We start from the raw sequence: 14,037 nt of genomic DNA on the forward strand, positions 1-14,037 counted from the left end.
AAAACAGTTTTCCCCTCTGTATGGCATTTTTACAATAAAAAAATGCTTAAAAATGAAAATAACAACTCTGTAGATAATGAAAAAAAAAACAGTGATGGGAGGGAATGAACCAAAGTAAAAAGGGAAGAAGAAGGAGAAAGAGAAGGAAAAGGAGGAGAAAGAGGAGGAAGAGGAAGAGGAGGAGGACCACCATAAACAGTGTAATAAAAAAACTCTTCAATTTCTTGGAAGTCATTTCAATAAGTATAATTTTATATCATCTTATGCACATAGTTATTGAGCCCTTATGATCTTCTCCAAAAAATATCCTCTGTTCTCACTGTGTGAATGTTTAGACTGCTGATTAATTAATCATGCTAAGGTGTAATTATTCATCTTTTATTATCCATTGGGTTTATTTGTAGCTTTATAGGCACAGTCCAGTTTTTTGGGGGGGGGTTATTTATTTATTCATTTTTTGTCGGTCATGGGGCTTGAACTCTGGGCCTGAGCACTGTCCCTCAGCTCTTCAGCTCAAGGCAAGTGCTCTACCGCTTGAGCCACAGCACCACTTCCGGTTTTCGAGTGGTTTATTGGATATAAGAGTCTCACGGACTTTCCTGACTGGGCTGGCTTTGAACCACGATCCTCAGATCTCAGCCTCCTGAGTAGCTAGGATTACAGGGGTGAGCCATCGGCATCCAGCCATATTCCAGTTTTTACAAATAAGGGAAAATATGCAACCTATGTTTCTTTGGGTCTGCCTTATTTTGATATAATAGTATAATTTTTTCCATGTCTTTCCATTTCCCTATGAATGGGGTGATATCATTCTTTCTGATGGAAGCATAGAATTCCATTGTGTATATTTTCTTGATCTACTCATCACTGAGGAGTATCTAGGCTGATTCCATATGTTGACTATGCAGCTGAGTTTTTAAGGGGAGGGGGCTTAAAGGATATGAGCTCAAGGTGGCAGGTCTGACTTGACCTCTGTTTAATTTGATCATGTACCCATGGATACTTACCCAGGTTCCTTTATGATTAAAGATCAGCAATAAAGTGTTTAATGTGACATCACTGAAATTTGCATATTGAAGATTTAAATGGAGGGGCTGGGAAGGTGGCTCAGTGGTAGAGTGCTTGCCTTGCATGCATGAGGCCCTGGGTTCGATTCCTCAGCACCACATAAGCAAAAAGAAAGAAGTCGGAAGTGGCACTGTGGCTCAAGTGGTAGAGTGCTAGCCTTGATCTGAAGAGCTGAGGGACAGCGCCCAGGCCCAGAGTTCAGGCCCCATGACCAGACCCAAAAAAAAAAAAAGATTTAAATGGATAAATGTTTTTCCAGTTCAAGCATAGGTTTTATTGGGGCAAAAAAGCCCCCTATCTTGCAACACCCCTTCCTGCCCTGCCAACACTAGTGCAAGAATTTGTTGCAAAATTATCTGTTGTTTCCTCACCTTCAGAAATAGAGAAATTAAGGAATAAAAGGCAGGGGAATGTCTAATAAAGTTGACTGTGGCTCCATAGGCAGAATAACAAGAAGAAAAAGAATACTGAAACAATTACCTACATCCATCAGTCCAAAGCAAATCAAAGAAACTCAAGCAGAAAGTGAGCATTTTGCCTGAATTATGGAGGTAATTATCTCAGTCTTCCACTTCAGGGCTCCTGGAGAGACCTGGCTTGAGAGTGTTTTTTCCAGGAACAGGCAGTTAGAAGTGGAGAGAAAATGTATTCTTAGGAACACAGCTGTGGATCTGGGGTTTGTTCTGGAGCCTTTGCCCAGAACGCCTGCTGAGACTATCCAGACTCAGTCTCTTGCTCCAACACTGGCATACCTGACTGAAGAACAGGGAACCTGTGGGAAAAACAACCATGTCTTCATATGTGAGGGAGGGTTGCCAGTGCCCGCAGCAACCATGGGTTGACTGATCTTTCCCAATCTTTTAAAGTTGTACACTACCAGAGACATTGTAGGTGATTTTTACTCATCTATTTGAAAATGTATTTTCTTTTTCTATCAATGTTTTGCAACTAAAAGGGTAATATATCAAGGAAACGCTTGTGCCTTCAAAGTATGAAATTAAAAGATGCGTATAACTACAGGCAGGAAAACATTTGGATTATGTATCCATTGGAAAGGATAATGAAGATTATCTATATGGTCTTACAATGCAGTACCTTTCAATGTATTAGTGATCACCTGATTTGGATGCAGTGTTGATTATACAGCTCATTCAGTGTCAATCAGTGTCAAAATGATTTAACAGAAATAGCTGCTATTATTTCTTTGGACATGACTAGTAGGTGCTTGGGCAGATCCTGAATATTATTGTAGGTAGTCTTTATGGTGTAATAGTGCCATGAACTTAAACCCTCCCACTGTATCCTTTTTCCTTGAGCTTCTCAAACCCTATTCTTGTCTAGCTTGGAGACATAAAACCACCTTCTGTGTTTTATGTGTGTTTTATCTGCTTATTATATTAATATACTTTAGATTATTATGGCTTTCATATAAGTAACATAGTATTGGATTGTGAGTTTCTGTCTGTCACTGAGCAGTATGCAAAGGCTGGAATTGCTGTTTTTGTCCTTCTTTATATTTCCTTTAGGGAAGAAGGGCACCCTGAGGAGTTCCTAGAGAGGAAACATTCTGGCTGGGATGTACAGCTTGAGTGTATTCAGTGCATGTCCAGCACATGATATTTTGACCCCAATCATAAGTCAAAATTATTTTCATTTTGCCTGCTCAACATTTACTAGAATCTTCTTTTTGCTATTCTATGTGGCAATATAGACAATAATTAGTAAAAATCTATTAAGTCTAGAAGACTATCAATAAACAGATGGATGTATTAAAGATCATTATTTTAATTTGTGTAGAGAAAGACACTGTTTTACATTGTGGATTTTTTGAGAAGGCAATAGATGTTTTTCATTCTTATGTATGTAGTCTAGCAGAGTCTCTGACATATAGAAGATACACAAATAAATTCACAAGTGATTAATTCAGTTGTTATTCATGAATAGTGGTCATTACGCATGCCACTGCTTCCTTTTCTGTTCCCATGCACATCTATATAATTGAATTCTTTGTCCTAAGGAAACTGGCCAAGAAGCGGAAGGAAACAATGAGCAGCACACGGCAGGAAATGACAGTGATGGTGAATTCCATGGACAAGAGCTATGCCGAGCAAGGCACCAACTGTGACGAAGCCTTTTCATTCATGGACACACACAATCTCAATGGTAGATGTAAGTACACACTTTGCATGACTTTTCCTACAACTCTGGTTCTCTGAGATTCCAGGTCATACTGGGAGATGAAAAACAACAATAAAACATTCCTAAGGAGTTGTTAGGCCATATTTCTTTCGCTGGTCTCTTTAAATGATCCTGAAAACGTGATGCACATGGGTTGGTTAGCAGAGATGCTGTTCTGAAGGTGCTAGGATCAGGTCAGAGAGCACAGGAAAGCACGGTGACGTGCCAATGAATGCATAGTGTGTAGTGACAGACAGGCCGAGAAGGAAGGCAGCTGCTTCACATCATCACTTTTTTTTGCTTAGATCACACACATGAACAAGCCAGGTGTGGAACTACACCAGGGAAGCCTGTTACAAACACTTCACTCAATGGTAGAAACAAGGTAATTGTTTATTTGTTTAGCTGACATGTTCTGCCTTTTTATTATAGGGGTCTTAGTGACAATAAATTGAAGTGTATTCCTATTTCACAAATCTTAACCTGCACACTGAGCTCAGCTAATACCTTCATGTGCTACCACCTGTGATCCAGGTACAGGGCTTTATTTTAGGAAACTAACAATTAGATTGATTATGTGATGTACAAAACAACCATTGCTTTGTTCCTGGTGCAATTCTGAGAGGCCACAGGGGGATCCCACGGTTATGTCTGCTATTGTAGTTCATGGTACACACTCATGAAGTTAAGCGTTAGAGTTTTCTCTACCCCTGGTGTGTTAAATTTGTTCCTACAACCTGATACTGACCACATGATCAAGACATTAGTCAGCAAGGGGATGGAGCCAAAGTGTTCCATATGTAGGGCCAAATAATGCATGGAAGACCTGGGTGCAGTGAGACATCTATGACTTCAAGGGTAAGGTCTGAGGGGACATCTATGAACCAAGTACCCAATGTGTACCAGTGCCCTGCTCAGGCCCTGTGGATGGTGCTGCTCTTCCAGCCATTTCTCTGATCATGTCATGGTCAATAAATACATGGTGCCTGCTCATGAGCCTTGCTTGTCTTCTACACTCTGCTTGGCTTCAGAGAAGTTAGGCCTTCATTTTGTCATTTATAGTGGCTATACTCATTCTGCCATTTCCTGCCACATTTATGTGTTCATATACACTCAACCCAGTGGACTTGCAAACATCAGGTGCTGTTCTGATGCCCTGAGAAAACAGCACTCTTGATTTTCCTCCTTGGCTTCTATTCTCTGCCTTTCTATGCTGTTTCAATGTTGGTATGAAGCTATGGTTTCTCAGCTTCACACAAGCTACTCCCAGTTTTTCATAGGATTCTCACTGCTTTTTTTATAGCAAATGTTTTATTTTTCACTTAAAAATCCATATATAGTACCAAAATAAAGCAGTCTTTTGCATTTGTTTTAGACTAGAGCTCAAAAATCCTTTTAGGTAAGTACAGGGTTAGGATTTTTGCTGAGAGGAAGAACAGAGTTAGAAATTTTTGCAGGATAGGAAGAAGAGAAGGAATAAGAAAGGAAAGAAGGAGGAGAAGGAGAAAAGTAAACAGGGAGAGGGAAGGGAAAGTAAAGGAGGGAAGAGTTCAGAAAAATACATGCTGTTGCTTTTAACATAACCCACTGAGGTTCCAAACTTTCTGTTTCATGGTAGTTCACCTCATAAATATACTCAAAAATGAACCATCCTTAGATCAGGGATGTACATCAGTAGTTTTGAGGCATTTGAAGTTTGAGCCCGAGGATGTGTGTCTCTGGATTGGAAGTTTAATTTGGCAGCTACTTCTTTTAAAGTGTATCTATGGAAAGGCAAAACTCTTGACATACAAAGGACTTGTACAAAAATCTAGCATACATGAGCCTGTGTAGCTGATCTGCTGTTTGGCAGTTTGACATTGTTTGATTCTCACATCCAATACAGGCTGCAACAAAAGCATAATAAGTGCCTTTCCATTTTCTCCCAGTCTGTCTACAATGAGTAAGTCTTATGCATCTCATCTAACGTCAGCAGTGCCCTGAAAGCTTAAGCTTTTTCATAATACTCTATCAATGGGATGAAAATTCTCAGGAAGTATGTTCATTAGACCCCTGGTAGCCCCACCCCTATGGTAAGTTGCATACATGTGAGATCCTTTAGGGCGGGAAGAAAGAGCTAGAAACTGTTAGGTGGGCTGTTTTTAGAAATGACACAGTGAGAAAAAGGGATCCTGGAAAATTTTAAATTAAGCAGGAACACATTTATGACAGTTGGGAGTAATCTCCCCACCAAAGCAAATAGGAGTAGTGTCTTCTACTTTAATATGCTATAAAAATGGGAACATAGCATCTTGGCAGTAGGAATGGGTTTAATTTGTACACTGAGAAACAAATGCATTTTTAAATACTTTAACAGTAAGGTGAAAATAAATATAACTATTTCGTATTTGGCTTGCACATTTTTACCAACCACATAAAAATACCCTCAAGTAATAAAGCAGGATTAGTCTCATGTGACCTAGCAGAGTTTACAAGTGCAAAATATTTTAGTTCTTATTTTCATCAATTGCTCTCTGGTTCTGGTAGCTTGCCACCACCATGCATCACTAATGTGACCCTTCTGTATTTTTGAAAAAGCATCACATAGAATGGCAGGCAGCCTGAGCCCCTGGTTCTCTTGTGTACTAATTTTATTTTTAAAACACCTACACACCGACAATGCATTGTCCTACAGGTACTGTTTTTCAAGCTAAAGCATGTTAGCATGCCATCAGAATAATTACAACATGCAATATCCATAAGATTCAGAATGTTCCTATAAATACAGCAATAGCATTGTGTATTGGTAATATGATGGGAACTTGGCATCAAATCATGTAAGCGTAAACCAGGAATATGGTCACAGTGTTTAACTACCTTGAGCCCTCAGAGAAGTGTTTCTATAGAAAATCAATTAAAGATACTGAAAAGACATGACATGCTACCTTAAAAATAAGAAGTATATAAAAAAGAAATACTTGCTTCTAATAGAACCATCTAATTCCTTGGAATAGACTTTCCTTATTAGGAGAAAGAGACATATGATGGTGCTGAGTTAATAGAGGAATATTTAGAAGAAATATAAGCACTTTTTTTTAAAAAAGAGCAATATGGGAAACATTCAATAGAGGACACACAGCCTTTATTTTTCCTAATCCAGATCATAGCAGTATGGAGAGCTCTGTGTATTTCCAAGATATGAGGAAGGAGAGGATTTTGACAAACTTATAAACACAGTGGAATTCCAGTTTATTTATTTCCATTCTTTTTCTTTCTTTCTTTTTTTTCTCATTGTGCCAGGACTAGAACTTAAACTCAGGCCTTGGACACTGTCTCTTAGTTTGCCCAAGGCTAATGCTATACCATTTGCTACCCAAGGCTAGCATTCTACCACATCTCCACTTCTGGGTTTTTTATAGTTAATTGGAGATAAGATTCTCACTGAAATCCTCAGATCTCAGCCTCCTGAGTAGCTGGGATTACAGGTGTGCCCAACATTCTCACTATTCTTTTTTTTTTTTTTTTTGTCAATCATGGGGCTTGCACTCTGGGCCTGGGCGCTGCCCCTGAGCTCTTCAGCTCAAGGCAAGCACACTGCCACTTGAGCCACAGTGCCACTTCCAGAATTCTGGTGGTTAATTGGAGATGAGTGTCATGGATTTTCTTGCCTGGTCTGGCTTCGAACCACGATCCTCAGATCTCAGCCTCCTGAGTAGCTAGGATTACAGGCGTGAGCCACCGGCACCTGGCTCTCACTATTCTTAAGAAGCCATGAAGACTCCTTTCAGTACTTTGATTTGTATACTTCAACTCACTGTGATAGCAGAATTATATAAAAGGGCTAGAAGCCAAACAGAAGTCTGTTGATTTTGTCAAAGTAGTGACTGTGGTTGTGGGGTTTTTGTTGTTGTTGTTGCTCTATTTTGTTTTGTTGATGGTGGCTTTGTTTTTGTTTTTTTTTTTTTGTCAGTTGTGTGACTTGAACCCAGGGCCTGCGCACTATCTCTGAGCTCTTTTGCTCAAGATTAACGCTCTACCACTTTGAGCCACAGTAACACTTCCAGTTTTCTCTGGTAGTTAATGGACCTAAGAGTCCCACAGACTTTCCTGCCCAAGCTAGCTTTGCACCGTGATCCTCAGACCTCAATCTCCTGAGTCGGAATACAGGCATGAGCCATCAGCACCAGTGTGTTGCTCTGTTTTTTTTCTTTTGTTTTTGTTTTTTTTCCTTTCAGGGTAAGACAAGTCTTTAAGTGATATAAGTATGTTGTCCTTTAGAAGGGCAAATAGCTACCTAGCGTCAGCTGGGAATGAAAGTCTTTGCCATGTAGACTTCAGTGAATGTCAGAATTTGCTTTATTCAAACAGTTGGCATCACATAGAGCAGTGTGGGTAATGTAGGATCTCAAACCCTCGCTACAGCCTTTGACCAGCCTTTTCTTTTATTTACAGCTGTGTCTTCACCATCATCATTTACAATGAAAACTAACACACTGAGCACGTCGGTGCCTAATTCCTACTACCCAGGTAACAGAGTTCTCCATTTTATCTTCCTTTGCTACCCTTTGGCAGTCAGAACTGCCAGCACCTTGTGCTACCTCATGCTCTAGGGGCTTACTTTGTTCCATAAGTTGTGAGCCAGGGCTTCCTCTGGCTTTCATGGGGGAAATTGATGGGCCTTTCATCAATCATTTACTGTTCTTTCTCTTTTTTCACTTTCTCTGCACTGCCCTGCTTACGATGTATGACAGACCCATTTGTGCCAACTGCAATTTTAGGTGAGAACATTTCACTTTACCACAGTTAATTGCAAGAGTGATTGAGATAGTCAGGGACTATTCTCAGGAGGCTGCAGTTCTAATTCTGCATGATGCAGTGATTAGAAGGGGAACTTGGGAGGGGAGAGGAAACTTGAGCATGGGGAAGGGGAGATGACAAAAAGACTTTCTCTGAGCAGTCTCCATTGATAAGAAGGGTTGGCTGCGTGTATGTAGGGATGGTATCAAAAGACACAAGGGAACAGTTGCAGCTCCAATAGTGTTCTTGTCTATATTCAGGGTTTGATGTCAGTTCCGATCCCAGGGGAAGAAAAATGACATGTCATCACTCAGCTGTGTACTTCCAAAAGCTAAATTCTGTCCAATGTGATAGTCATAAAAGTGAAAATAGCTTCTCATTATTTTCACTTATTGCTAAGCACTAAAAATGCCAATTTCTAAAACAGCATTTTTCTAATGATGCCCACTGTTGTACAGAGCAGCAATCACAATAGAGTTTAGGCCCCCTACCCATCCGCCCAGGGCAACCCCCAGCATCCCCCAGAGTCTGTCACACAGCAGAATGTTAGCAGAGCTGATGTTCTGAATCGCAGAATGACACGATGGCACTTTGTCATCCTGTGGTTTATTATGTGTCAGATGTCACTAGAAATGAACTAAGATGTTAGCCCAGTGGGGCAGAATGCATTTAAAGTATGAAATATTTTCAGCAGGGGGTAACAGGGAAACAAACCCTCCCGCTTGTGCAGTGTAAGAAGGGTGAGGAGAAATGGCATTACCTGACTGATAAGCAAACGAGCATGAGCTGCTGTTGCATTTGAGACGCATAAGTAACCCAAGTGTGTCCTGGCTGTGTTCTCTTTCTACTACTAACCTTCCCGGAAAGGAGCACAACAAAAAGGACTTCCAGGTATATAACAATTCATTATAGCAAGAGCTCCATCCTCAATCGTTCAACTTCCTCTTCCTAATTCTCTTTGCCAGGGCTTATGTCCTCACAGCATAATCCCCTCCACTGTGTTTCTCTTTTCTCTCACTTGTTATGATTTCTGAGCAGAAGCTAATTTTTATTTCCCTTATGACGTTGTCTGGGCAGAAGCAAGTTTGTTGCCTGAGGAGGGGGGAAATGAACTATGACAAAGTTTAAGAATAAAACCAAATTGGGGCTCTTATTTTGAGGACTAATAAAGCCTCCTAAAGCATGCATGTGCACTTGCACACACACACACACACACACACACACACACACACACACACACACACACATTTTTTAAATGCCAAGTTTAAGGAGAAATCTTTTTATTTTTTTTCACAAATGAGGAACACAGGAGCCCGAACATTATATCTACATGCAAATGGCATTCACAGAATTGATGGATAGGAGGTTATGATTTTCTGTGTATGCTGTGGCATTCTTTCCCAGGTTTCTCTGTAGATGCGCTCTTGCTTGGGAGAGCAAAGAGCAGAGAGGGCTGAGACTTGCATTGTCAGACAGAAGAAAATGTTCAGATTTCACAGCAGGATTGAGAAAAGCTTATTAAACAAATATCATTTTTTCTTAAACTGCTGCTTGTTATTATAAACACTAATGGCATCGTTTAAAGTTGGTTTGTCTTCTTTTCTGAGACACTTGAACAGACAATTCAAGTCACAAAAATGATACACTACATAAAAAAATTAGTCATCCAAATGTACAAATCAGTATTCTCATGCATGGTTAATATAGGTACCAACAGTACTACTTAGGAATATTCACACCCATTAATGCTGCTAATGGAAATGTATATGTTGCTTAATAAGAATACTAAGATTATTGAAACCATGGAAAGAAGATAATTCATATGCCTATTCTAGTATTTAGGAGGATAGTCTATGTACAATTTACATTGAGACAAGAAGAAATGTTTTGTTTCAAATTAGAGTTGAGCACAACTAAATTCTCTAGTACGTTAGCCTTTTGTTCTCACTTGCCAAGATGTCCAGCCCTCACATAGAGTGTAATTATGTCTTTACCTCATTTTCTTGCAAAGCTAAATAGATTGATTGCTTGACTGACAGATTGCTTGGGTGGCTAGATTAGATATATAAAGTAGATAATAGGTAGATAGATGATTGATGCATAGATAGATCCTCTCCCATCACAAAAATAGTTCCAATTCAATATTTTTCAACTGATTTCTTAAAAATTTCAAAATAATGCATTCATGAATATAGAGTATAGAATTAATTTTCAGTGCTAAGAAAATTATCCAACTGTTATTGAGACACTTTGTTTCTTTTTACCTCTTCTAAGGCATTATTTTCAGTTTAAGATATTAGTGGGTAATTTTTAAACAAACGTAGGAGATGTATAACAAGTGATATGGTTTGTTAACAATATACCCTTATTAAGAAGTCAGAGGAAACTTATGAATTACCCATTTTGTGTAGTCAGGAATTTGTTTCTTTTTTTTCTTTTTGTTTGTTTGTTTATACTGGTATTTGAACTCAGGGCCACATGCTTTCTTGGCTAGCATTGTACCACTTGAGCAACTGTTCCAGTTCAGCTTTATGCTGCTTTTTTCTTTGTTGTTGTTTTTTTTTTTTTGGTCAGTCATGGGGCTTGAACTCTGGGTCTGGGCACTGTCCCACAGTTCTTCAGTTCAAGGCTAGTACTCTACCACTTGAGCCACAGCACCACTTCCGGCTTTTTCTGTTTATGTGGTGCTGAAGCATCGCACCCAGAGCCTTATACATGCAAAGTAGGCACTCTACCACTGAGCCACTTTCCCAGCCCTATGCTGCTTATTTTGGAGATGGAAAACTAGTGGACTTTTTGTCTGGCCTGGCCTAGCCTTGAACGTTAGTCCTTCATATTTCCTTCTCCTGAATAGCAAGGATCAGAGGAGTAAACTACCAGCAACCAACTAAGGAGTCACAAATTTCTGGTCCAAGAGGTAACCTAGTTTCCTAAAAGAAATCTAGTATGTTCATACTAGCTAAGAACATTCTCTTCTGGGTGGACTTGCAGTGGTTGAGTGGAAAGGAGGCCAAGTGTGTCATGATTCAGTGCAGAAAGTTGTATAGAGCAGTGACCGCAGCTGTAGCCCTGTAGATTTGAAACTTCAGAAACACCTAAGGCCTGGGATCAGAGTGTTACCAGGTTGCTGATGAATCCACTTGAAAGGCCTATATCACTTAGGTAAAGTTTAGAAGTCTAGCCAAGAATGAAGGACAAATTAATTATGTTCCTCCCACAAGATATAACACTTAAGAGAATAAGAGAGGCACAGAGGGGAAACTAATTAATGTTCCATTTATTTTAGTATAAAGAACAGAACTTCCTGCTGGAGGAATCAAAAGCCCAGTCAATTTTAGTACTTTAGTATAGCTCCTGTATATCAGTTGCTAGAACTTGGCACTTGCCAAACAGTACATCTAGTGTGCAAAATTTTCAGGTGTCTTTGTGACTATTAAAATGGGAACATACATTTAAATTTCAAAGCAAATCCATATGAAAAAAATCATAAAGTCAACTTACCACCCTCTTTTATTTTGTCTTTGTGTCTTTAGCCGCCTTGTAGTGATCCAGGTGCCATTTCAGCAACAGCAACATAGCTACACACCTGTGTGCCACCTTTCATACCATGCATCCCCAGGGGCTTTGCAATGCAGACAGAAGTGAGGGTCCGGGACAAGCCCAGCTCACCAAGCATCCTAAGGCTAAATTTTCTTTGGAGCTGAACCTCTGAGTACAAAAGTTTTAAAAAAAATCAAAAATAACTCTAGCTGAATTCCTTCTTGATATATCATCTGGTAATTTGCCAACATTGAACACACTATTTCTAATATTTTAATTTTTATATGTAAGATTAATTTGGATAGCATATGCTTCTTTTAGCTGATTTCAGCATTATATTTTGATGAAAGCCACCCTCAATCATAAAAGAACTAAAGGGATTCAGCATTGTAGTGAATTTAACCTGTCGAATATGAAATTCTTAATCAAATAGCACTTTCCTGCCACAGACATTTTTTAAATATCTACCATTTCTACAGTTCATTAATCTAATTTACACGTTGTCACCCATTAAAATACAGCCTCTTTAGGCGTATTTGACCAAATTCTGACATTTAATTTTCTACCACAATTTGGTTGAGTTGTCCAAGAAATTTGAATGAGAAAATGTGTTGAATACAAATAAGCTTTATTTAGTCATTATTCGGTTCATGGGGAATGAAAAGCAAGTCTGATATTAACCTTAACCTCCTTGTCATTGAGTACTTAAATCTAATACCTCCATCCTAAGATGATGAGAGACATTGAGGCTTTGCCCTCTGATCTCCTCTGAATAGAAACTTTTTGAAAAAAATGAAATCATAAAATTTTTAAAAAAATACCTGTAACTATTCACACAGTATTATTGCTTATGCCCTGTTTCCTTTTTCTCCTCCTCTTTTCTCCTGATATGTACCTTCTTAAAAGTGCCAATAAATGGTAAGTTTCCCACTTTGCCCCATGGAGCAGTTTTGGAGGGAGTGGGAGTGTGTGTCTCACCTGTAGACTCTTCTGGTGGAGCCAGCGTACTGCCCTGAGCTGGCCTGCATGTTTGCTGTAGTAGAACATTCCACGTGTGATGTGTTGGTCCACAGTATTTTGTCAAGCTTTCTGATCCCAAGCATGCAAAGTGACTCATCAAAACCTTTTCCTCCAAACCAGGTTCCCTTCCCCCCTACTTCTTTGATTTTGTGTTATCCAGTCCCCATTCCCATTGCTAGCTTCCTAAGCCAACCCATTCTGTGCACTTTTGATTTGCTCACAGAACATTCATACTGAGTTTATTTCCTTCATCACACAAACAAGGGAACAAATATTTGGAAGTCTCCAAGCCTGGTTCTGAACCAGGTCTTGATGAAGTTTCAGATGGAAACTTCTACCAACTTTAGCAGCAAAAAGCTAAAAGGCTTTTTATCATTGAGCTTTGCAAAACAATAGATGGTTTGGACTGCTTTGTAAAAGCAAAGATTTCTGCCTCATTCCTATCAGTATTGCCAACCCCATTTAGAGTTCCAAATGTAGAACTTTTCTTTCTTGGCGGAGCCACCCTTGGGATTGTGCAGCCATAGATTGAAGAATGTTTCAGGCAGCCGTTTAAGTTTTCTGTGACCCAGTCTGGCCCACTGGTTTGCCCTCATTTTCTCCCTGGCTTTCTTTCCTAGACGAGACCCACACGATGGCCAGTGAGACCAGCAGCCTGGTGCAGTCCCACACTTACAAGAAACGTGAGACAGCAGACGTACCCTACCAGACTGGGCAGCTTCATCCTGCCATCCGCGTGGCAGACCTCCTACAACACATCACACAGATGAAGTGTGCTGAGGGCTATGGCTTCAAGGAGGAATATGAGGTGAGCACGCCCTAGGCACTGGGCTTTTACACACGCAGCAAGCCACAGGTACCTGGAGATCCAGAGGAGAGCTGGTGGCTCGTTGATGAACCCGGTTCCAGCTGCTGGTGAGACTTAGTAGCAAGGCATTCACTAAAACTAGCATAGAGCCTACCTACCAGGCTCTCTTCTCTCCCTGTTCCTCACCTTCCTTGGCTTTCCCTCTAATTAACTACAATGCTCGTCCCTCATTTTGTAGACATCTCAGGAAGAAAATGCCCAATTAAAGCAATTTTAGAACAGCCATTAATGTCATGTGGTAAAGATTCGAAGGCAGGGGCTGGCTCTTATCATGGCCCTGCCAGCTGCTATTGTCCTGCCATCCCAGACAGCGCGCCACGCTCCTGGGCTCTCCTGTGGGCAGCTGTCAAGACATTTCTGGGAACATGATAGTCTCCAACTAAATATAAACTGCAGGGCCCACCCCTTTCACGGCCTCTGCCATTAGTCAGTTTTGTTGGAAGGTCACTCAGACTGAGGGGAACTCATTGACTTGAAGGAGTCTGACTCAGATAAGCACATCATTGCGTGAGGGTGTGCATGGGTGTCCAGAAGGCAGTGTAGGAAGGTTAGATTTTTTATGTTATGAAAATTAGCTTATAGTTATT

At 40.1% G+C, this 14,037-nt stretch overlaps 1 protein-coding gene across 1 annotated transcript in view; it reads left to right on the forward strand.

The window, feature by feature from the left end:
* Ptprm (protein tyrosine phosphatase, receptor type, M) overlaps positions 1-14,037 on the forward strand; it is an 819,406-nt gene that overhangs the window by 643,299 nt on the left and 162,070 nt on the right. Inside the window, exons 15-17 of the mRNA XM_013027176.1 lie at positions 3,086-3,237; positions 7,678-7,752; positions 13,203-13,390. Of these exons, the coding sequence (XP_012882630.1) occupies positions 3,086-3,237; positions 7,678-7,752; positions 13,203-13,390 (415 nt within the window). The remainder of the gene's footprint in view (positions 1-3,085; positions 3,238-7,677; positions 7,753-13,202; positions 13,391-14,037) is intronic.

The sequence above is a fragment of the Dipodomys ordii genome, unplaced genomic scaffold (genome assembly GCF_000151885.1).
Source record: "Dipodomys ordii isolate 6190 unplaced genomic scaffold, Dord_2.0 Scaffold100, whole genome shotgun sequence".
Classification (NCBI taxonomy): Eukaryota; Metazoa; Chordata; class Mammalia; order Rodentia; family Heteromyidae; genus Dipodomys; species Dipodomys ordii.